The sequence below is a fragment of the Octodon degus genome, unplaced genomic scaffold (assembly GCF_000260255.1).
Source record: "Octodon degus isolate 3935 unplaced genomic scaffold, OctDeg1.0 scaffold00018, whole genome shotgun sequence".
NCBI lineage: Eukaryota > Metazoa > Chordata > Mammalia > Rodentia > Octodontidae > Octodon > Octodon degus.
In genome coordinates, this window is record NW_004524594.1 from 13,039,279 (window position 1) to 13,062,569 (window position 23,291).

General features: G+C 44.4%; 1 protein-coding gene across 2 annotated transcripts in view; it reads left to right on the top strand.

Moving 5' to 3' along the window:
- Nucleotides 1-10,162: 10,162 nt before the first annotated feature.
- Pamr1 (peptidase domain containing associated with muscle regeneration 1) overlaps nucleotides 10,163-23,291 on the top strand; it is a 96,970-nt gene continuing 83,841 nt past the window's right edge. For both annotated transcript variants that reach the window (XM_004627044.2, XM_004627045.2), the window contains exon 1: nucleotides 10,163-10,342. In XM_004627044.2, the coding sequence (XP_004627101.1) occupies nucleotides 10,270-10,342 (73 nt within the window). In that variant the 5' untranslated portion in view covers nucleotides 10,163-10,269. The remainder of the gene's footprint in view (nucleotides 10,343-23,291) is intronic.

Consider the following 23,291-nt stretch of genomic DNA (forward strand, 5'->3'; position numbering starts at 1 on the left):
CCTTAATATGTGCGTATTTCTGAAGGACTCAAAGCCTCTTGTTGACTTTTGTTTTTTAATTTGGTACAGGGTCTCCCTATGCAGCTCAGGTTCTTAGTGATCCTCCTGTCTCAGCCTCTCCAGCACTGAGATTACTGGCATGCACCACCATGCCTGGTTTCAGTGGCCAGCATGATATTCCCAGGGTTCTGAGACTGGCACAGCGTGTGGTACTGGGGATTGAACCCGGATCCTTGCACTTGCCAGGCAAGTGTTTAGAACCACTGAGCTATCTCCTCAGCCCTTCTTGTTGACTTTTTAAAGCATTCCTTGGTGCTCAAAAGTGATATTACACTGCTATGAAGCTTGACTTTCTCAACATTTCTCCTGGCCCTTTTGATACCCTTTCTTCTTTAAAGAGTTGTTTGTTTAAGAAACCTCCGTACCATAAGAGCCAAACAAAGAAGGAGTGAGTGCTCAGGCTGAAGCACAAAAGAAGAAAGATGAGGCAGAGCTCCGAGCAAACTACCTCATGCACCCTGGAAGTAAAGGAGCAGAACAGGGAATGCTGTAGGCTGAGGACATTGGTACAAGACTCTGGACTACATGCTACAGTCTAGACTGTGTCTCAAGGGATTAGACCTTCATTGCCTCTGATCACCAAGTCCACCTCAGAGTGACCCACCTTGTTCACGGCTAAAGCAGTCCCCATTGGTCTTGTCCTCGACTAGTCCTGTGATATTTTGGACTAGTTCTGTGGCTGAGTGCACCATGCGTACAAGAAATCATCTCTTATGCAATCTTAGCTAAAGAATAAAAAGAAGTTGTTCATATGCTTAGCAGCTCTTCTGCCTGTTTGTGTTCCTCAAGCATAGTAAATTCATTCTTAGCCTACAGCCTTTGCATGACTACCCCTTCTGCCTGGAATGGCCTCTCCTCAGATACTCTAGAGACTGCCTTTCTCTATTTTTAAACCTCAGGCTTCAATTTATGTATCACTTCATTGCAGAGATCTACCATGATTGCATACACCACCATAGTCAGTCACTTTCTAGTGTATCCTATGGTGCTCTAGCTTGGATGTGTATGTTGGTTGTCTGTATGTGGTACTATTGGGAAGTACTGATTCCTGGTCACCATCTGCCTTGTGCTCCTGCCACAGAGTACTGTGGTGCCATAGACTCAAAGCAACAAGGTCAAACCACTAAGAACTGGGGCCTCTAAAACCACAACTCAGAAATAAACCTTACATCTTTATACATTGATTTATCTCAGGTGTTTGTGGCAGAAAGCCGACCTTCCTGTTTCTTCACTAGCATAGCATTTTGGTCACTTGGTCTTTGTTTACTATACGTCTTTGTCCTATAGTAAGTTCCATGAACATGGGAATTATTCCTCCTCAATCACCACTATACTCATGCTGCTTGGAACAGCACCTAATATGTGGTAGACACTCAAGATGTTTTCTTAAATGAGTAAGTTCTTATTTTCTGTACCCATTGCAAAATATTTTCCTGTGTATCCCCCTTTTACATCTCTCTGTAGTACTATAAAATATAGATGTAATTATAAATAATCCAAACGTACTAAAAATTCAGAGTATACTATGTACTCATTTCCGAGATGAAAGAGAACATTTTGCTTAAATGATTTCAGATTTCTCTTTTGCTTCTTTTATATTTTAGCTAACATTTTATACCCTGTATTTTGCTATGTTCTTTCATTTCCGTGATAACTGCTATCTTGAAGGTAGAGAATGTCATTTATTTACATGTTTGGATAGTTCAAGATATGTGTGTTTGTATTCATAAATAATACATGCTTTTTATGTTTCTATATTTAAGATATGAGCTTGAAGGTTGTATCTACTTTTTGTTGCTTTGCTTCTAGGTATTTAATATTGTTGTTGAGCCATGGAATCTGACACCTTGGAACTGTCCTACCTGTGGACTTATTGTTATATGGCATAATAAAATTTCCTATTATTGAAGCCATATGAATTGGATTTGTTATGTACAGCTGGAAGCCTCCTATGCTGGTCTCATTCTGTTAACATTTCTCGCTGTTGAGCCCTTACACCATGGGTAGGATAACAGTTTTTATTTGGCTGCAGGTCTGCTGGGGCATAGACAATTTTAATTTCTCTCTTAAACACATATTCCCCAGTTCATAACCTTTTCAATTGGCAGTTTGTGGCTGGGTGCTACAGTTCAGAAGTCTGTTCCCTCTTCCCCCAAATTCCTGTGTTGCAATGTGATCCTCCTCAGTGTGGCAGTTTAGAGAGGGGGCCTGCAGGCAGTGACGAGGCCATGTAGGCTCCACCCTCATGAAAAGGATTTATGTTCTTATAAAAGGCTGTACTAGTTTGTTCGGACTGATACATCAAAGTCATCATAGACTGCAATGTATAAACAATAGAAATTTATTGCTTACAGTTCTGGGGCCTGAGAAGTCCAAGGTGAAGATGCCAGAAGATTCAGTGCCTCTTGCGGCTCATTTGCTGTCTCAGGTGTGGTGTCTGATCACTGAGGACTCTTATGTTAGAAGGAATAAAGATGCACCCTCAGGCCTCTTTTGTAAGGAAGGGCACTGATACCATGTGCGAGGGCCCCGACCTCATGACCTGATGGCTTCTGAAGGCTCCATCTCTTGAGACCACCCCATGGACATTTGCTTCCAATATATAAATTTGGGAGGGGCAAGCAAACCTGTGATTCATAACGAGCTGAAGACACAGAGCTCTTCCTTTGTAGCATGTGAGGACACAGAGCGCACCATCTATATGTCGGAAAGTAGGGTCTTGTATTAGTCACTCTCCTCTTGCTGGGGCCAAATACCTGATGCCTGAAATTTAGAGGAAGAAATGTTTATTGTACTTCATGATTGTTAAGGGATTCAGTCCATGGCTGGCAGATGCTAAGGCAGGAAGGGCCTGGTGGAAGAAAAGTGCTCCCTTCATGGAGACCAGGAAGCAAGGACAAGAGAAGGGAGGTAGTGGGGACAAGAACACATCCTGCCAGGTCAGACTCCCGATGATCAACTTCCAACCCAACCCTATCTCCTTACAACACATTCAGATATACCATATATACAGTAATACTCATTCATGAGCACTTATTATTTATTTATTTGATACAGAGTCTCGCTACACAGTTCATACTTATAGTGATCCTCCTGTCTCAGCCTCCCCAGTGCTGGGATTACAGGTATGGGCCACCATGCTTGGTTTTGGGGTGTTGTGGTGTACCCAATCAGGGTTCTGGGGCTAGTGCAGCGTGTAGTATTGGGGGATCGAACTTGAGTCTTTGTGCTTACCAGGTGGGTGCTTAGACCTTTGAGCTGTATCCCAACCCCATAATCATTTCTATCTAAGAACAATTTGGTTCCTGAACAGAAGCACTTGGCAAAATTTTGCTTCTGTTTTTAATTCTTTAAAGAGAGTACAAATTAGAATTAAAACAGGAAAAAATTACAAGTGATACAGAATTTCACTTAATGAAGTAATATAAATTTCACAGTATTTATTGTAATGCATAGTATTGTCTTCCAACCAGTTATTTATATTACCAGATATATGTATGTAAAATTGGAATAAGAAAGGAAAAGAAAGAAATATTTAAGAAATTAAGAAGTAGGGGCTGGGGATATAGCTCAGTAGAGTAGGTGCTTCTCTGGCAAGCACAAGGTCCTGAGTTCAATCCTCAGTACTGCCCCCAAAAATAAAATAAAATAAAAATTAAGAGAAAAAGTACAAACACAATTGAAAAAAGGAGAGAAAGCAAATTAAAGCATTAACTGTTTCTTTCCATAGACTTTGTTTCTGTTCTTGGACTCCATGTCAGGTCATGAACGTAGATATGGCCATCTTACTCACATAAACATGAACATGGCCATCTTCTTTAGAACCGTGGAATGGATTAAGCGTTTAAACCGAGGCACCGCTGTAAATCCATCAGCAGATGAATTCACCAGTGAGTATTGCATCCTCATGATTCATTCACCTTCCAAAAGCTGTATCTCTAGACACATGAGAATTTGTGGGGAGACCTTCTAGCTCTAAATGGTAATAACACTCACCCAACACTAAATCTTGATCTCTGACCTCCCAACCTCCAGAACTAGAAAATACAAATTTTTTGTTGCTTCCAAGTCACCCCATTTATGGCATTTTTGTTCTAGCAGGCCCAACAGACTGAGACACTGTATAACAAATTTAGAGTGAAAACAAGAAAATTGATGATCTCACTGAGTTTCTGGGAGCCAGAAACTGAGGAGCAGCTTTATAGTGTGGCTCTGGCCGGGGGCCTCTCATGAGGTTGCAGTGAAGCTGCTGGCTTGGGTCACTGTTCATTCGTGTGACTACTTAGGACACTTCAGTTCCTCCAGCACACCACACACACCAACCAGGGTCTACGCAGCCATCAGACTGAAGGCATCTGTGGCCACCATCTAGCTGTCATGCCCTACATACCAGCAGCCACTGGTCCCATTCTTTTTACCTCCTTGGTACTCCCAGGGTAGACCATTTCTCTCCACCCTCTTGAAGGTGGTGTGCAGTGAGAGCTGAGTCTGAGACACACATGATTTCTCATTGTCCTTGGAACAAAGTTCCTGGCTTACATCTCTCACCTTCCTATTTACGTACTCGGTTGTCGACCTCCATTCTGCACTCTCTTCCTTCGATTTTCTGTTAGGTCTGAAGTTCAATGTTGCTTCCTGGGGGAGAGGCTTTCTTAGGTTCTTTCTTATGGCTTTTAGAGCATTGTATCCTCCTTTGGTTACTAATCTTGTTTGCTGAATGTTTAATTCTTCTGTGGTCTGTAAGTTTGCATCTTCTGTAGTCTGTAAGTTTGTATCTTCTGTCATCTGTAAGTTTGCAAGGTGAGGGACCACACAGGCTTTGTTCACATCCATACTTCCAGGCCCCTGGACAGCATGCCTAGTAGACATGCGATCCACTTGCTGAACAAGTGAATAAATGATGTTCACCTAGCACCTAGTTATTCTATGTCCTTCATTTACTTCCATAAAAGGAGATAAGTTACTTTCTAGAAAGACCATTCTCACATCTGTGAACAATGTACAAGATGAACCAGACATTCAGTGCTAGGATCCTCCAGGAGATGTCTTGTTCCTAGGCAGGGTCCCTTTAGAACAAACCTCTCTGTTTTGTCCTTCAGCAAATGCATACTTTCTCTAGCACACCAACTGGAAACATGTACGTATAAGGTGGTAAATTTTTTAGATGTATGTGTGTGTGTTTAATGTATTTAATACAGAGTCTACAGGGTCTTACTGCACAGATTAGACACATAGTAATCCTTCTATGCTCAGCCTCCCAAGCAGTGGGATGACAGGCATGCACCACCATGCACACCCAGTCTCAGTCTCAGTGAGTCCCAGGGTTGGGGCCAGCAGGGCAAGAGGATCCAACCCCATCTCCTGTGCTTGCCTAAGCAGGCACTTTAGCTCGCTGAGCTATCTGGCCAGCCCAAGATGTGTGTTTGACTTAAAATATATAGCAAGTTCAATTACAGCCTTGAGGAAATCTGTGCCTACTTAATTTTAATTTTGGTCAACTACTTGAAAGAAGGAGTCTTGAAACCTCCCCCGTGAGTCCCAGGCTCCTCTCCCATCAGCAGCCTCTCCACGCAACCCTCTCCCTCCTGCTGCTGCTCAGTGGCTGACATGGAGAAGTTGCAGCATAGAACTGGGGACCTGTTGGCATTCACAAAGGCCACTTTCTCTGCTGCTGCTTTCTGTGTGCGCAGGTACAACCAGCTCCCTTGGTGGCACTGTTGGAGATCCTCATCCTTTGATGTAAAAATTAGTGAGTATTACAACTTGTAATTAGTGGGGTGACCCTACCCCATTTACTACAGCCGACAGTTGACTTCTGTGTGCTGGTCACGTGTAGACAATTCTTAATTCCTCTTGCTGCTTCCACACATGCCACTGTGCCTTTTTTAGCCGTAACCTTTCTTGTGATTTTTTTCCTCCTTGGGGTATTTGTAGAAGGTCAGGGTAGGAGGGAGAGAGAAACATCTTGAGATTTATTATACTTTTTAGGTAGTGTTCTGAGCTCTTTAACCCTAAGGGAGCAGGTCCCACTTTTCTTCCCACTTAACAAATAAGGAAACTAAGGCCATTGTAGACAAACTAACATACCCAGTAATTCATAGACAGGAAGGGATCATCTGGATTTACTATGAGGCAACATGATCTGAGCCAGTGCTAAAGCAAGAATATAGTTTTTTCCAAGAAAAATGAGATGGTGACAATACCCGCTGTGCAGTTCATAGCCTAGGCACCGCAGTTGGGTATACTGGTATAGACAAAATTGTTTTCTCCAAGACCCAAGAACTATCTGGTCAATTTTCACATTTCATCTTCTGAAGATCTGTGATTTTAAAGAAGCTGGGAATTTTCAGGTCAGACTTTACCTGGGACCGTAGCCCTTTTTCACTGCAAAAACTGCTGGTAAAATTTTGCGTGTAATTTTGTGAGGTGCAAAGCCATTCGAAATCCTTTCAATCTACTCCATGGAACACCCAGATTGAGATGATTTGACTTACAACAATGCTAAACTCTGAAAATAGGAGAAACTGACTTGACCTTTTGGGAACAGAATAAATTAAACTTGTACAGGAAAATAGTTCTTCCTATAGTGTTGAATGGCCTTCCAGAAACTTCTGGACTTCCTGCCTTATGGTCATAGCTTCTGGGCTCCTCTGGGCTCCTCCAGGTGAGAGTTTTTGTGAAGTTTTACAAAATAACATTTGGTCACTGCTTTGAGTTCCCCAGAGAAATGTGTCTTCTCCTTCCTAGGGCTTTGTTTGGAGATTTTCCCCTCCTGGTTTCCTTGCCCATGAACGTGAAAAGTCTTGTGGAGATTTCAGGAAGAGAAGGAAGTTCTCCAAACCTGAAGAAGCAAAGACCAACTACTAGGGGGCTTCCTTAGGAAGCAGCCAGTCAGGTTTCTAGGAGAGGAATAAAATCTTTTTTTTTTTTTCCTAACCATCTTGGGCTCACTGACTAGAACCTAGGAAATGAGATTAGCAAAAGATAGATTAACCAAAGTTTGCTAACTTTTGTGTGGGTCATGTACATAGAAGACCACAGTGGGGGGTAAGTCAAATGAATCGGTGATCATTCCGGCTCATATAACATCTTAAGAAAAGAATGACACATTTTATAGAGAATTGGCAAGACACAGAATAGGGACTTTGAGCTTCCAGGGGCAACAAATTGTGGGAAAGCAAATATATGGGTGAGCTGGGGGGATAAGCTTTAGTTAGTAGGGTTTGCTGTATGGATTACTCTGGGCTTGATAAAGGGTCAGAGCCATCTCTGGTGATTAGCTTCTGTCAAGGGAAAAGGTAGGGTCACCTTCAACCCCTAACCTTTTAAAACACTTTTGAGGCAGGGTCTCCCTAAATTGCCTTGGCCATCATCAAAATTATAATCTTTTTTTTTTTATGTATTTGGTACAGGGTCTCACTACGCAACTTGGACTCATAGTGACCCTCCTGTTTTCAGCCTTCCCAGCACTGGCATTACAGACATGCACCACCACACCCAGACTCTGTCCCCAGCTCAGCGCACCTGGGGACAGGGCTGATGCAGGGCCATTTTGACCTGGGGATTGAACCCTGGCCCCTGCACTTGCCTAAGCAGGCACTTAGTCTGCTGAGCTATCTCATTAGCCCTAAAAATTGTAATCTTAATGCCTCAGCCTCCCAAGAAACTGGAATTACAGGCATACTTCAACACACTGGCTTATTTTCTTCTGCTTTTAGCTCATGTTATACAAATTTCCTTTGGACAGAGAAGTGGAGAGTGAGGAAGAAGGCTCATCACTTGCAATGTTCTCAGGTCAGGCTGAGGGTACATGATGTAAATAGGCGTTAGTGTTCATTGGACAGTGAGTCTAAGCTCAGCACTGTGTCATGGGACTTAGGGGCATGATCCCCCTTGATTCTTGAAATAGGCTATGATGTAGGTCTGATTATTATCTCATTCTACAGAGGAGAAAATTGAGGTCCAGGGGGTTAGCACACTTACAGTTCTAGAACCAGAAAGTAGCAAGTCAAGGATTTCAACATGAGTCTCTGCGTGCTGTGGTTTTGTTTCTGGTCACTTTGCTGCAGGGGGCTGCCACCTTCCAGAGTGGAGAGAGTGGCATTCCTGCCCTGCCAACCAGTCCAGAGCGCTGGAGGTTCACCCTCCCTTACAGGATGCCCATCAACCCTTCCCTTCTATGTGCATCACTCACCCTTATTCCAGCCACTCCATAGTCCAGGGTGACTCCTGTTCTTGGGACTCTGCTTCAGGCCCAGTGCTCACTTGTCCTAAAAAAGCACTAGAATATAAAATTCAAACAGCCTGGACACACTCTCACTCTTCCTCTCTCTCTCACTTCGAGACTATACGTGCATCATGTCCATCTTCAGTTAAGTTTTATTCTCTCTCTCTCTCTCTCTCTCTCTCTCTCTCTCTCTCTCTCTGTCTCATATACATTTATCAAAACTTAAAAAAAAATTAAGTTGGATGGACTACTTTACACGAATCCTTTAGGGAGAAACAGAAGTATCAATAAGGATACAAACATCTAAATGTTTATTGTGTCTCAGTGGCACTGGCCAACTTCAGTCTTCCTCCTAGAAAGCCCTCCTTTGTCCCCTCTGTGGATTGGGATTCTACCTTTCTGTAGCTGTAGTTCAGGCCTCCTGGCTCTAGGAGGATTTCTCCCTAGTACTGGCCTGGAATGAGTAACCATTCTTGGCTTTGGTTTTTAATCTGACGATACAGACTGGGCCCAAGCATGATCCAAAGCCCCAGCTCTATACTACACCTGGGTATGTTTTGCTTTGCATTTCCAGCTGCGTAATCTTAGCTGAACATAGTGGTGCATGTCTATAATTTCAAGCACTTTGGGAGGCTGAGGCAGGGGGATTGTGTGGTTCTGAGTAACTCACTTCATCTCTTGAGTCTTTGTTTTTGCTTCCAAAATGTAGACAATAGCACCTATTGTACATTGTAGGTGTAACAGTTAAATGCAATTCTGTATAGGCAGAATTGGGTCTATAGTGATTGATTTTTATTTTATTTTATTTTTTTAATTTTTTTTAACATTTATTTAGTGTGTGTGCGTGTGTGTGTGTGTGGCCAGCTCAGCCCACCAGGGGGCGCGGCTGGCTGGCATGTGGTGCTGGGGGATCGAACCACGGTCCCTGTGCTTTGCCAAGCTTGTTCCAAGTAGGTGCTTTAGACCACTGAGCCATCTCTCCAGCCCCTGGGTCTATAGTGATTGAATACCATTTTATATAGGTAACACTTTAAGGAACTTCATAGCCAAGTAGCTCTGGATACAACCTTTGGACCTTTGGAGTCCTGTGTTCAAACCCTGCTGTACCCTCACCGTGCAACTTGATGCATTATTCAACTTTCAGTGCCTCAACTTCCCCACTTGTGGGAAAGAGATGACAGGTTTATTTCAGGAATCAAGGAGGGAGGGCACCTCATACAGAGAAGCTGGCCTATAGTCCTGTCTCTTGTAGCACCCTTGTTCCTCCCTCTAAGGTGGCACCTGCAGTCCCTGTCCCTAAGTGGAGCTCTCTCCCAGGACAGTCCCCTGCTTGTACTTTGATCCCTAAACTTAGTGCCCTCTTGGCCTGCCCTGCTGACGTCACCGTCGTGGTCATCGTGGAAGGAAGCTGTTTCCAACCTCTGACACAGGGAGCAGAAAGAAGAAAAAAGCTCAGACATGTAGGGAGCTACCTCCTGTCACCAGTTCCTCCCTGCTACCCGGTCGAGATCACACTTTCTTTAAGCCTCAGCTTGCTTTTTTTTTTTTTTTTTTTTTGGCGGTACCAGGGATTGAACTCAGGCCCTTGCACTTGCCAGGCAAGTGCTTATTCTACTGAGCCATCTCCCCAGCCCCTTCAGCTTGCATTTGGAGAGGGCACAACCAGCCCTCACCCTACTCCATGGTGTTGCGTGAGAGGCAGGGGGAGCTGTTCTCACCTGAAGCCCCCATAGCGCCGCGGACCTCTGCATTCAGCGCAGCACGACCTGCGCCGGCCTCCGGGCCCCTCAAGGGTTAAGGCAGCGGAGAGCAGAGGTTCAGGCTGACGTCGCTCTGGCTGAAGGTGGTTCCCCTCGGATGAAGATGCGAGAGCCGGAGGCGAGGAGCTGAAACCCGAGCTCCCACTCAGCTGGAGCTTGGGGAGGTCCCTGGACGCCGCCTCTCCCTGCCACAGTCCCTCAGCCGCCACCACCGCGGGAGCGATGGAGCTGGACCGCTGGACTCAGCTGGGGCTCGTGCTCCTGCAGCTTCTTCTCATCTCCTCCCTGCCAAGAGGTACCCCGAGTCGAGTCCAGGATGCCCGGGGAAGGGGCACTGTCCGCCTGGGGGGCAGATGGAGAGCTCCAGCGGTGGTCTTGGGAGTCTGGCTGGTGCCGCTGGAGAATGGGACACTTTTGGGGTTGTCATCCCTGTGTGTGGGACTTAGGAAGGGGTGTGTGTGTGTGTGTGTGTGTGTGTGTGTGTGTGATCAGTTTTATTTGCTTCTTTTAATCTCTTTACATGGTATCACATTACCTTGGGATATCAATTCAGTCTGAGTCGCAGGGGCTCTGATTTGCAAGAACAAAGTTTCCCTGGAAAGAGCTCACTCAGAGGAGCAGAACAGAAGGAGAGGGTTGAAAGGCAACGCTCCTCTGGGCGACTTATGCTTGATTGTACCTCACGAGGTATGGGGAGGGATCCTGAGGGAGAGCCACTTTCTCAGCATACAGCTCTATCTCGCCTGATAAGAATGAGAAAGGAGGAAAAACAAAAAGAGCTGAGGTTAAAAGTCCAAGTTGTTTCTGGGGGATGCAGTTTGTTTTGAAAAAGTTCTGGCTTTGTTTTTGAAACATGCCATTTTTCTGAGCCGCAATCCCCAGGGCAAATGGGTTCCCCTGGTAAATGAGGCTGGAACGTGACCCAGAGCTCCTGGGACTCTGTCGAGCCAGCAAAGAGCAGAAGCCAGAGAATGGCAGTTCGTGGAATGGCTCCCTGGTGATGGGAGGCAGGTTTCTTAGGAACATCTGCTTTACCTGGCATGAGGGACGAGGTGTCTATCAGGAGAGTCCTCAGGAGGTGCGGGTGGACTGAGAGGCAGAGACTCGGCAGGACAGGGATACCTGCTACAGGAGCCTTTGCCGCTGGCCACCTGTCCTCAGGGCTGTACCTGAGAGGCGCATACTCTGCCTCTGCAGGTGGCTGGCAGTTGCCTGAGAAGGAAGCAGGGAAGCGGCATGGCCAGGATGCTAAACTCTCGACTGGCTCCTTTGTGGGGAAGGGGCACACCACCCGAGGCACAAGTCTTCATCATCAAGAGACGCGACACCACCCTCTCTACCCGCTCTCTGCTGGGTTAATATTTTTTCCTATCCACCTGGAGCCCACCTGCCCCCTTGTTAAATCTTCCTTAGTTGGTGAGAATGCTTCCACTGAGTGCTGCCTCTGTGGCATCTGGAGTTGCCCAGAGACAGTAATGAAGCTTCTTCCTGCCCAGGGAAACCGATAATTCACAAGCCTAAATATTTACCCATAAGTAAATTGAGGAATCTGCCTTAGGACTCCTCTCTACTCCGTCTCTGCCTTTCAGATCCAAACTTCCAGGGTGTGGTGGCCTTAGACCAAGGCCAGAGGACTCGGGTTCTTCTTCAAGTAGAACCAGGGGATCCAATTCCTTACAGTTGCATCAACCCTGTTCCATTTTCATCATGTGACAGGTGAGACAGTGCAAGCCCATAAAAGTTAGAGAACAAAGCTCAGTTGTCCAGGACCTGAGAAACCCATTTATTGTGGACTTGAGACTCTCTTTTACCTTTCTCTGGGGAAAAGCTGGAGGCTGGGTACACGGCTTGTTTTTGGCCACGTTTCTGCCTGAACCAGAGAGCAGCAAGGGTGTGCGGTTGTGGAGCTAGGGGAAAGATGTTGGGGGGCGGGGACAAAGGAAAACATTTCTTCACATAAGGGAGTCCACTCTGCTGAAGTTCTGAATCTGGTGCCATGAAGAAAACCTTGGGAACATATTTCCCCTAATTACTTTTCTAAAAAGAGTATCTCATGCAATGTAAACATCCCCTGGGACAGGCTGGGAGATCCTTGTCACTCGTGGACATGGGTTACTTGCTGGAGGCTGAGACCCGCCGAACCCCGGGCCAAGTGATAAACCTAACATAAACAGCATGTGAGGGGGAAACCCAACTCCACTGACTTCACCAGTGAGCAGGAGCTCTGCCAGCGTGACTCTGCCAAAGAGGAAAACCTCATTGAAAATATGGGCCTCCTGGGAAACGAAAGCTTAATGTGGATGACTTCGCAAGTGTCGCTTCCAACAGACACTGACTTGCGGGGAATGAACACAAACACCACAGGGGAAGATAATTGGAAGCACAGATATTCAGTGGGCTGGAATAGCCGGCTGAGAAAGGGAGTGTGGAAAGCAAGCAAAGGAGGAGAAGAGGCAAAAAAAAAAAAAAAGTTGTTAGTATATAAGGGGTTGTGCTAGTGCATTCCATGGGGAGAGCTATGAAACTTGGGCCTTGTTGGCAGGGAGAGATGTTTGTGGGGATCCTGAAGAGGGTGTTTCCCTCTGGCATTCTAACAGGAAAATAATTTCTTAATGGGATCATGGACTTCTAGAGCTAAAAGTGACTGTAGTGATCATCTTAGTTTGAGTCCTCAGTTTCAGAGGACAAGGAGATGGAGCATCTTAGGGCACACTAATTAGGTCTGTGCTCTTATTACTCCTGCTGTGTAGGTAAGTTTCAGAGAGGTTCTAGGACTGGGTCCAGGTACATGGGCACAGTTGTTAAAAGGTTAAACATAGAGTTACAGGCTGATCTAGTAATCCCGCTTCTGGGTGAATGCACAAGAGAATTGAAAGCGTAGAGTTGAGTAGCTATTTGTATACTGGTGTGTATAGCAGCGTGGCTCCCCCAGTCAGCCCAAATACCCATCAACAGATAAACAAAATATGCTATGTATGGATCGTGGGATATCATTCACCTTTAAAACTGAAGGAAATTCTGATATGTGCTGTAACGTGAATGAACCTTGGGAATAACACGCCAAGTGAAATTAGTCAGAAACAAAAAGACCACCATTGTGTAATTCCAGTTTAATGAGTACCCAGAAGAGTCCGATTCATGGGAAAAGAAAGGGGTGGTGGGTGGAGAGTTATTATTTAACAAGTGTAGAGTTTCAGTTTGAGGCTCTAAAATCATCATGGAGATGGATGTTTGGAATGGTTATCCAATAACACGAATGCACTAACGACTAACTAGTGCACTTAAACATAGTTAAAATGCAGTTTTATGGCTGGGGAGATAGCTCAGCTGCATAAGTGCCTGCCTGGCAAGTGCAAGGGCCTGAGTTCAATCCCTGGTACCCAAAAACAAAAACAAAACCAGAAAAAGTAGTCCTATGTCACATGCTTTACCACAACAAAAACAGAGACTATTCAGGCAAGGCTAGTGGAGCCGGTGGTGAGCCCTGGCTGTCTAATATCTGCGCTCAAGTTTACCCGTTACCTGGGTGACTTACATTCATTCACACATGGAGCGTATAGAATGATGATGCGAAGGTACTTCTAGCCTCAGGAGGTTTCCAGCTAAATCTGAAGCAGAGGAGAGAGAGCCTTGGCTGGCTCCTGTTTTGGGGTCACTGTTGTTCATCTTGGCTATCTCTGGCCAGGAGGGAACCTGCAGAGTTGAGGATCTAAAGCTTACGTGGTGTGCAGAATAATATATTGGGACACAGTGCTTAGAGATGTTTGAACCTGAAGTCTTTTTTAAAAATGTATTTAGTACAATATCTAACTATACAGATTGGACTTGTAGTGATCCTCCTGTTTTCAGCCTCCCAAGCACTGGGATTACAGACATGCACCACCACACCCAGTCTCAGTTGCCATCTTAGTGCGCCTCCAGGATGGGGGTGGTACAGCATGCCGGGAGTTCAAACCCCAGTCCCTGTGGCTGCCTAGGCAGGTGCTTTAGTCTGCTGAGTTATCTGGCCAGCCCTAAACCTGAATGTCTTGATGCAGGCTGGATTTTCTGTGTGGTCTGATTCCTCACCTTCTCATCCCATGTGTTTGCTACCTGGTAGTCTCAGCCAGTATTTGAGATTTTGCCTTCTATTCCCCAGAGGGATGCACAGGAGAGGGAGAAAGGAGGAAAGAGAAGAAAGACGACTAGATGCTGAACAGCAAGAGGTGCAAGTGCGTAAACTGCTGCGGGATGATACACTAGAAGTCTCAGGGGGCCTTAGAAAGGCCACTGACATGGGCCATGGGGTTGCCTTAGTCTTGCCTGTGGGGGCTGATGCTGCTGAGATCGGGCTGCCCACAGAGTCTGGGGAGAGAGAATGACTGACGTTAAGCTGGACAAATAATCTGCTTCACTGATGCAAGAGGAAACTTCTTTACCTGCCTCCCCTGAGACCAGCCCTGGAAGCTGCCACTGGTTCTGTCTCTGCAAATTGGGACAAGTGTCATTTCCATGATAAATTAGAGGAGACTGTGCCCACTTCACCTGATATGGGGGAGGAGCTGTCACTCTCACTCTGTGGATATCTGAACGTCCTTCCCCTCATATTTTGAAAAATTTTGTTAGCACACACTTGCAGTACATAGTAGTTACACTCATTGTGGGGAACTGGTACATCTGCATAAGATATCTCGGTTCATTTTTTCTCCTTCCCTTCCATTCTCCCTCTCCTTTAAATTTTTTTTGGCAGTATCAGATTCATTTATTCATTTGCTTTATAAGTCTTTATAAAGTTAATTACCATATAGACAGATTAACAATCAGCCCAACAGGCCAAAAACATCAGGAGAAGGGCTGACAAAATAGCTCAGTGGATTGAAGTGCCTGCAGACAGGTGCAGGGACTGAGGTTCCATCTCTGGGCCTGCCGTGCCAGTTCCATCCCTGGGGTCTCACTGAGATGGTGATTGAGACTGGGTGACATGACGTTAATCCCAGCACTTGGGAGGCTGTAAACAGGAGAATCACTATGAGTCCTATTTAGTAGTGAGACCCTGAAAACCCTGTAGACCCTTCCCTAAAATACAGAAAAAATAAAATATAAAAAAAATATGAGGAGAAAGATATGTAGGTATTCTTTTCAGTTCCTGGATCCCAGACCCAGGACCCAGACACCCCCTGAAGCATTGAAAGCTGGCAGATCAGTGGCCGGAGGCTTATTGGATTCCAAACCTAGTCTGCCTTTCAGGAATTCTGTGTGTCACAAAATCTAGGGCAAAGCTGTATGTTTGTACTGTAGAGAAAAAAGTAAAAAATATAAGATAAAACAGGCTTTGTATCTGTAAACAAAGTCACTCAAGAAAGGCAGAGAATCAGAGCTGGTGGGGGAAGATCACTCTCTGGATCGATGCCACTTTGTGTTCCCACACCCAACTCGACTCCTTTTATTTTTCTAGGTTACAGTTACCTGTGAGACAGACACAAAACCATAGGGGTTGAGAGTGGAGTGTTACAGGCTGCCCATCAGCTCTTCACCTCTGATGGCAGAAATTGCAAGGGCAGAAGCATCTTTGAATGGGTTTCTAGCCTATCATACCTCAGGGAGCTAATCTCAAATCTGAGAGCCCATATAATCGACTGAGATTGTGATAAATGGAAGGGACTCTGATATGCTTTCTGTATATTTTCTGAAGCCTCGTAACAAATCTGGGTGTACGTTCCATCTTTATGAGCCCCAGCTCACTTACTAGGAACTTAAGTACTTGTCCAGGTCAGGCACTGATGTCTGTGTTTTGAACCCAGATAGTTTGATTTTCTAAGGCACACCCTGGAATGCTGTCGCAAATCATGGAAACAGCAGGTCTAGCCATGGCCGATCTGCTGGCTGTTTTTAGACAAATAATAAACTACCTTTGTGCTAATGAATAGGCTTGATTATCCCTTGGATATTCCAAGAGCTCAAATTTGCCTACATAATTGCTACTTGTGTAGAGGGAAGGGATGCAGAGAAAGGAGAAGGACAACAGCCACCAGGGGAGCCACATGGACTCTAAGATGAGCCATTCCCTAGGGGAAATGGGATGCTAAGCAGGGGAAAAATCCAGCTCATTTCTGGGATGGCTGTCCACAGCATGGTGTATCTCACGGGGATTAGCCACGGGAAGTTGGAACTGCTCTGTTCCATGGTCAACTTATCTAATGCAGCTCATGCTCCTGTTGCATAGGAACATGACTGAAGATGAGACCTATTTCAGATCTGGCTACATTAGTCACTTTCCTGTTTGTTCCTGGGACAAAATACTTGATACCCATAACTTAAAGGAACACAAGTTTACTTTGGCTCCCATTTGAGTGGGCTCAGCCAAGACTTGGCTGGCTCTAACGCAGACATAGCGTGATGGAAGAGCGTGCCACAGGAAAGCTGCTCTCCCACTGCAGCTGGGAGGCAGAGAAAAGAGGGGCCAGGGATGGAGTATACCCTTCCCAACAGCAACCTTGGTCACCTGACCCTGCTGACTTGGGCCCTACCGCCAGCCAGACAGCAGATTTAACCATGAACTCTGCAATGCACTGATGAGTATAGGACCCCCATGAGCCAGTCAACCTCCAAAAGCCCCACTTGCAAACCCATGAGACTTTTTAGGGTCCTTATGGATCTAAACCACAGAACTGGCCCCGCCACTGTGTTCGTCATGGGCCTGTTCCTTGATGAATTTTCTCGGCTGAGTTCATCAATGCATATACCCTGATGCCTGGAATGAATGAGGGAAAATTTTTCATTTCTCCTTCCTTCTTTTCTGGCATATATAGTTGATGGATATTGCAGGAGGTGAGGGCACGATCCTCTTCCATAAATACTAGGATGAGTTTTAACCAATTCCCTTCAGACTTGTATCTTGATCTTCTATCTGCCAGACACCAACATCCTGGGGCTTATGACAAGTAGGGAAGACCAGTGTCCCAGCTGGCTGAGCAGCAAATGAAGACACAGTTTCTGTCACTGCTTGGCCTCTGGGGTTGGAGAGTTGCCTTGATTCTTACAGTCTTGGTGTTTTGATCACCGCCCTCTCTGATTTTCTGGCCGCCTCAGGGCTCAGTTAGTGGCTTGGCAGCATTTGTCTGTGTAAGCAGCACTCTGGTTAGTTGGTTTAGTGATTGGAAAACCAGGACCACTGAGGCCAGCTGGAGTGAGGAGCACATTCAGCCCATTTTAGGCAATTGGCCTCATAAGGTGAGTTTATGTTTGGTTAAGCAAAATTCCCACCCCCCCAAAAAATCCAGCCATTTATATGCAAAACAACTGAGCAAAGGAAAAGCATCAGCCCACTTTATTTCTGGCCAGTCAACTAAATTGTTTGAGAAATTAAAATTTCAATGTTTTTCATATCTGATTTGACTTTTAAGGATTTAATTGGTGATCAATTCATCCCAGCACCATGGAGTCCCTCCCCCATGAGGTAAAAAACAACTGCCATGTTCCAGGACAAGTTGCCTGGGGTTAGGGTTCAGCTGGTGACATTAAATCCTATGTTTCCATGCACTTGCCTCACCTGGATGCAAAGAGAAGGAAAGATTTGGCTGACTTGGGAAGGAATATTTGCTGAATGACTTCTTGGTCTGGCATCCTGCCACTACAGGTGGACTGCCTGCTTCTGAATGGTGTTCAGCCTCTCTTCTGAGCCAACCTGACTTCCCTGGCCAACATACTGGTGGAACAGAGGGGGAAAGCCTTCCATACCCTTCGGGTGATGAAATAAAAAGCTATAGTTAAGAACAATATATAGGGCCAGGGAGATAGCTCAGTAGGGTAAGCACTTGCCTGGCAAGCGCAAGGTCCTGAGTTCAATCCTTGGTACCAAAAAAACCAAAACAAGATGACAACAAGAACAATGTGTAAAAGCAATGGACCCAATGGACTGCCTATGCTGCACAGTAGAGACGCTGAAAGGTCATAGTAACAGAGCATTCTAATATCAGCCTATGTCACAAATAGGAATCTTGGGAATTGTGCATGCCTCCACTATTCATATGCATAGATCTATTCAGTAATCTCTGTCAAGTGCTTGTCAGGAGCCAGGTCTGTTTCCAGGTGCTGGCATACGATTCTAAGACAGTGGGCTTTTCCTTAAGGCACTTGCATCCTATTGAGAAGCCTTATGGTTCAGTATGGCATTTCCCTCACAGAGTTTGTTTTATGGATTGCTAATCTTGGTAGACATTTAGCAAAAAATGCACAGAACCCAGGGTGACATGATGAAATGAGCCTGGGAGATGTGGACATTATCTCTATGCAGAGTATATTAGAGAGTAGCTAAAGTTCTGCAACAAACAAAGTTGAAATTAGCATCTTACAAAATTATTTGGCCACAGAGCTTTTTTGCGTAATACTTTATATTGTATGGTTGAATTAGTGCTCTATGGAATACAGTTTCAAGAACTCTGATCTCTTGCATATAATGAGAAAAACATTCAAGACTATCTCACCATTACATAGAAAAGAATAAGAAGAGCATTTGGAAGTCTGTGTAGCGTGAGCTTCTCTTCAGATATTTTTGATGAGGTAGGAGCAGGCAGTCTGATATCCTTGTCACTCGATGCTTGCTGAGTTGTTGACAGAGGATACTGGTATCAAGGATGTTGACAGAACCAGGAAAATGACAGTGCATCCATGTTGCTGTGAAAAATGTCCTTGCCTGCAACTGACCTGCATGAGTCATGGAGAAAATTGATTTCCTGTATTCAAGTTGCCTAGAGCAATGTGATTGGCCTGGAATTACTAGGCCAACTGAGGCATGAATCTAATTACTGAGCATGATGGTATAGCAGTCCTGAGGAGGACAAGAGCGAGAAAGTCAGTCATTGTCTCTCCTTTAGAAATAAGAATAATGTTGAACATCCTTCTCATCCCTGGAAGCACTGAGTGTGAGCTTCATTCATCACCAATTAATACCCTTATCCCCTCCAAAGGTTTGTCTCTATTCTTGTGCTATTTGTTCTGTCAGTTCCACTGCAAATCAGTCATTGTGATCCCAATTTACACAGCTTTGAAGTGGTCTGGTTGTTTACGCCAGGGCTATATTTCATAGAGAAAGCGTGTCCTTTGAACTGTTCATCAACCCCTGTTTTCTGTTTCTGGAACAGACTCTGCTCCTGGCTTGACTAAATATTCTTCCTGTTGTCATGCAACTTGGTTTCACTCTTGGTCCTAGCATTGCACGCCTTCTCTCTCTGCCCAGACTTGTTTTGGATGGAAAGACTACAGGGGCTGTGGGTGAGGAATAAAACCAGCTGCTCTCGTAAAGGGCATTCTGCTTTAGTTCCCTTTGGGAACTCATGATCTTTTCAGTAAGGATGCAGCTCTCACTTGCCTTACGCATGGGATTTGTTTTTGGTGTAGGTGTATTGGTGTGAATGTAGGTATATGCGCTTGTACACAGAAGAATAAAAGCAAAATGTGGACATGTATATGTGTGTGTGTATGTGTGTGTGTGTGTGTGTGTGTGTGTAGTGTGTGCTGTGTCTATTATGGCTAGTTTTCTGGAATAAGTTGATTTGCCTCTCTAGTGTGGTCTTATTACCTTCCAATTTATAAACTGAAGATAATCATGTCTATGTCATAGGTTTATTGAAGGCATTACATGAGGCAAGCCATTTAAAATACTTAGTATAGGGCTTGGTAGAAAAGGCATATATGGTAAATTATCTTCTTCTCCTTCTTTCTGTTTTTCTTATGAGCACAAATTTCACAGGAAAACAGAAATACTGGGTGTTTTCATCTATGGTTGGACATGATCCACTTGAGGCGTACTTTGTTAGCTCATAATTGCATTATATTTATGTGTGATTGTCAGAAAAGACAATCCTTGGGGCTGGTGAGATGGCTCAGTGGTCTAAAGCACCTACTTAGAACAAGCTTAGCAAAGCACAGGAACCACGGTTCAATCCCCCAGCACCACATGCCAGCCAGCCCCGCCCCCTGGTGGGCTGAGCTGGCCACACACACACACACACACACACACACACACACACAAATGAATAAAAAAAAAAAAAAATGTTAAAAAAAAGAAATTTTTTTTTTAAAAAAAGAAAAGACAATCCTTAAGATTCACTACACATTTAACTCTGGAGACTCCCTTTGCTCCCTTGGTTTTTCCTTCATCCACCTTCCAGATTTAAAGCGAATGCCTTCCACATGTTCTGCCTTAGTGTCTCAGTGCTTGAAATAGGGCTGGTAGCAGATTCTTGCAGGAAGTTAGCAGAGTGGGAGATTCTGAGCCAGTGATGTTGCAGGTCAGATCCTGAGCCCCCTCGAAAGTCTAGAGATGAGATGCGGCTCGTGACTGTCTCCTTGTGCTCCAGGGGTGGAGCTGGAATACTCAGCGAAAAGAAGCTCCCTTTCATCTTCTAACCTACAGAGCTAGGGAGGGCAACTGTAGTGAGTGCTGGCTTTCTTAAAGTTACCACTAGTCCTGGGCTTAGGAAGCATCACTCATGTTTAACGTCTGTCCACACTTGACAACTGGTGTTGGCCAGTTGCCTTTGGTAGAAGGAAAACCTGCCTTCTGCCTGACATTAATCAACCTAGATATAAGGGCTGTAAAGCTCACTCTGGAAACTCAGTAGACCAAGACCCCCAGTTTAGCCCTGATGGACTCTGACACAGAAGACTTTGAAGAGTGAAAAATTTAGAATGGCTTGGTTAATCTGTAGAATGCTTGGGTCTGAATTTGGGGGATAGCTTAAATTTCATTATTTCCAACAGAGCTCATCTAATTCTTTGGCTGATGTAACATTTGCTGAGTTCTACTGCCAAGTTCTTGTAGATGCATTATCCATTTGTTTTCAGTAACCAGTGCTAAGAAAATATCTGTTCAGCTCTTATCCTCACATTTGAAATAACCCAGAAACAGCTGTCCTTCAAAGATTTTCAGCAACGCAGTTGTTGAGGATAATAGCAACTGGAAGCTCCTCCAAGATGCTAGAGTTCAAATTTTGCTCCCCTTGGCTACTGGTGTAGAGTTTTTATTTCTAAAAAGAAGCTGCAGGAGATGAGACATGTCCTCTTAAATGGTGTACAAAGAGGATATGGTTTGAATGTGTCCTTCAAATTTTACATGTTGGAAGTTTAATGGGCTCTGCTCTCATGAATGGATTAGTTCACTAGCAGATTATTGGATTAGGAGGTGATGGAGGGAGTAGCTTTCTTATAAAATTGAACTCTCACTGGCACACTTGTTCTGCCCCACCTTGTGATGCCTGCCTGCTGCCACATTATGCAGCAAGGAGGCACATACAAGAGGCTAAGCAAATATCAGCACCCTGCCCTTGGATTTCTCAGTCTCCAGAATTTTATAAATTTCCTGTGCTTAGATATTTTGTTATAGCAGTGGAAAATGGACTCAAACAGGAACTACCATATTAGAAGAAAAAAGCGCTAAAAAATCTAAAAACAAGGGGGAAGAAGAATCCAGATAGCCTGACAGAAGCATGAGCAGACCCTTGAACATGCTATGCATGTGTGAACCTTTCCAGGCCACACTGTTGCTCATTCTTTTTGTGCCATTAGTTATCTGTAACTTGGCCAAAGCTGTGATTTACAATGCTACAGAAAACAGCGGTGATGTCTGATATGTATGCAATTGTTTTCCAGTGCCTCTGTGATTGCTGGCATCTTCAACTGCAGTGACATACCAAGCCCACTGCTGTGTTTCCATCCTTTTGAAGCTTTGAGGAAATGAGGTGGCCCCGCAGCATAAACTAGGGGCGCAGGCCAAGGATTTGGGTCCACAAGACAGCTGAGAAGGCCGGAGTACCTTTCAAAGCTACTGAAAGCCAGAGTTATTCTCTTGGATCTTTAGGCAAGTGGGAAGGGAGAACCAATCTTTAGGTAGATGAGGATGAGACTAACATAAGCAGCACAATGGGGCTATGATTCTCAAAGAAGAATATTTGCTTGAAAACTAGAGATTGTACCCATAGAGGTGCCTGAGAGACTAGATGTGGCTTGGGGTCTGGGAGTAAGACTGCAAGGAGCGTCCTTGGTGGAGCATCCAACGGCTTCTTCTGACTTGTAGAGCACTGAGGCTGTCTCAGTTCTGCCACTTACTCTGCAACCTTGACCAAGGTACCTTTCTGGGTCTCGGTGTCTTTTTTTTTTATAGTTACAAAGATAGTCTTAATAAATTCTTCTAGATAATACAATCAATAATTATTGCACAGGTATTTAAACAGTACTGGTCTTGTTAGACTTTTTTAAATCCAGGGAAAATTCCTTGACAGTAGTACAAATTTAATTTGTGAAAAAAGACAAAATAATTACATTCTTTATCCAAATCAAACAGCATAATTAAAAATTTAATTAAGAATTGTTTGTAATTATATAGCCCTTTGTAGGTGCCCTGCCTGAGTTTTATTATTTTTTATTTTTTTTAATTTTATTTGTTTGTGTGTGTGTGTGTGTGTGTGTGTGTGTGTGTGTGTGTGTTTGTGTGTCCAGCTCAGCCCACCAGGGGGTGGGGCTGCCTGGCATGTGGTGCTGGGAGATTGAACCGCGGTCCCTGATGCTTTGCTAAGCTTGTTCTAAGTAGGTGCTTTAGACCACTGAGCCATCTCACCAGCCCCACCTGCCTGAGTTTTAAACTCTTAAAAAACAATCTTTCAGAATTAAAGGATAAGTGACCTTGGCTCTTAATAAACAAAAAAGTTGTTTGATATGTTTTTAAGAAAAGTGGAAAAATTTGAATGCAGTCTGAACAGTAGATAATGTTAGAGAATTGTGCTTAATTTCCTTAGATATGATAATATATACTACAACATAGGATTCTATAGTCTTAGATGAATGCTGTACTGCAACAATGAATGAAATTTTATGTCTCCAACTTACATTCAAATAGTTAAGCAAACAACTCTTGTTGCATAGGTCCTGCTTTATCTTGGTCTTAACCATCCAGCAGAAAAGTATAAGAAGTAAAGCCATGCTGTTATGTTGAGCTGTAGGGGACTCAGGTCAACAATTTCTGACATTGCCAGTGAAGTGGAAGACCCAATACTATTATGGACTACTGGACTCTTTTGGATTATTTTGCTGAGTTTACACACCTATAATATTCAAATAATGGAACTTAACAAAAAAAGGGTATACAGATGAATGTCCATTTTGTATCTGTGTGTTCAAAATGATTAGAATAGATATATAGTTACATTCTCTTAATGAATAGAGGGATTTGTTCTAATAGTGTTTGTAAATAAGATATCATGTCCGCATCT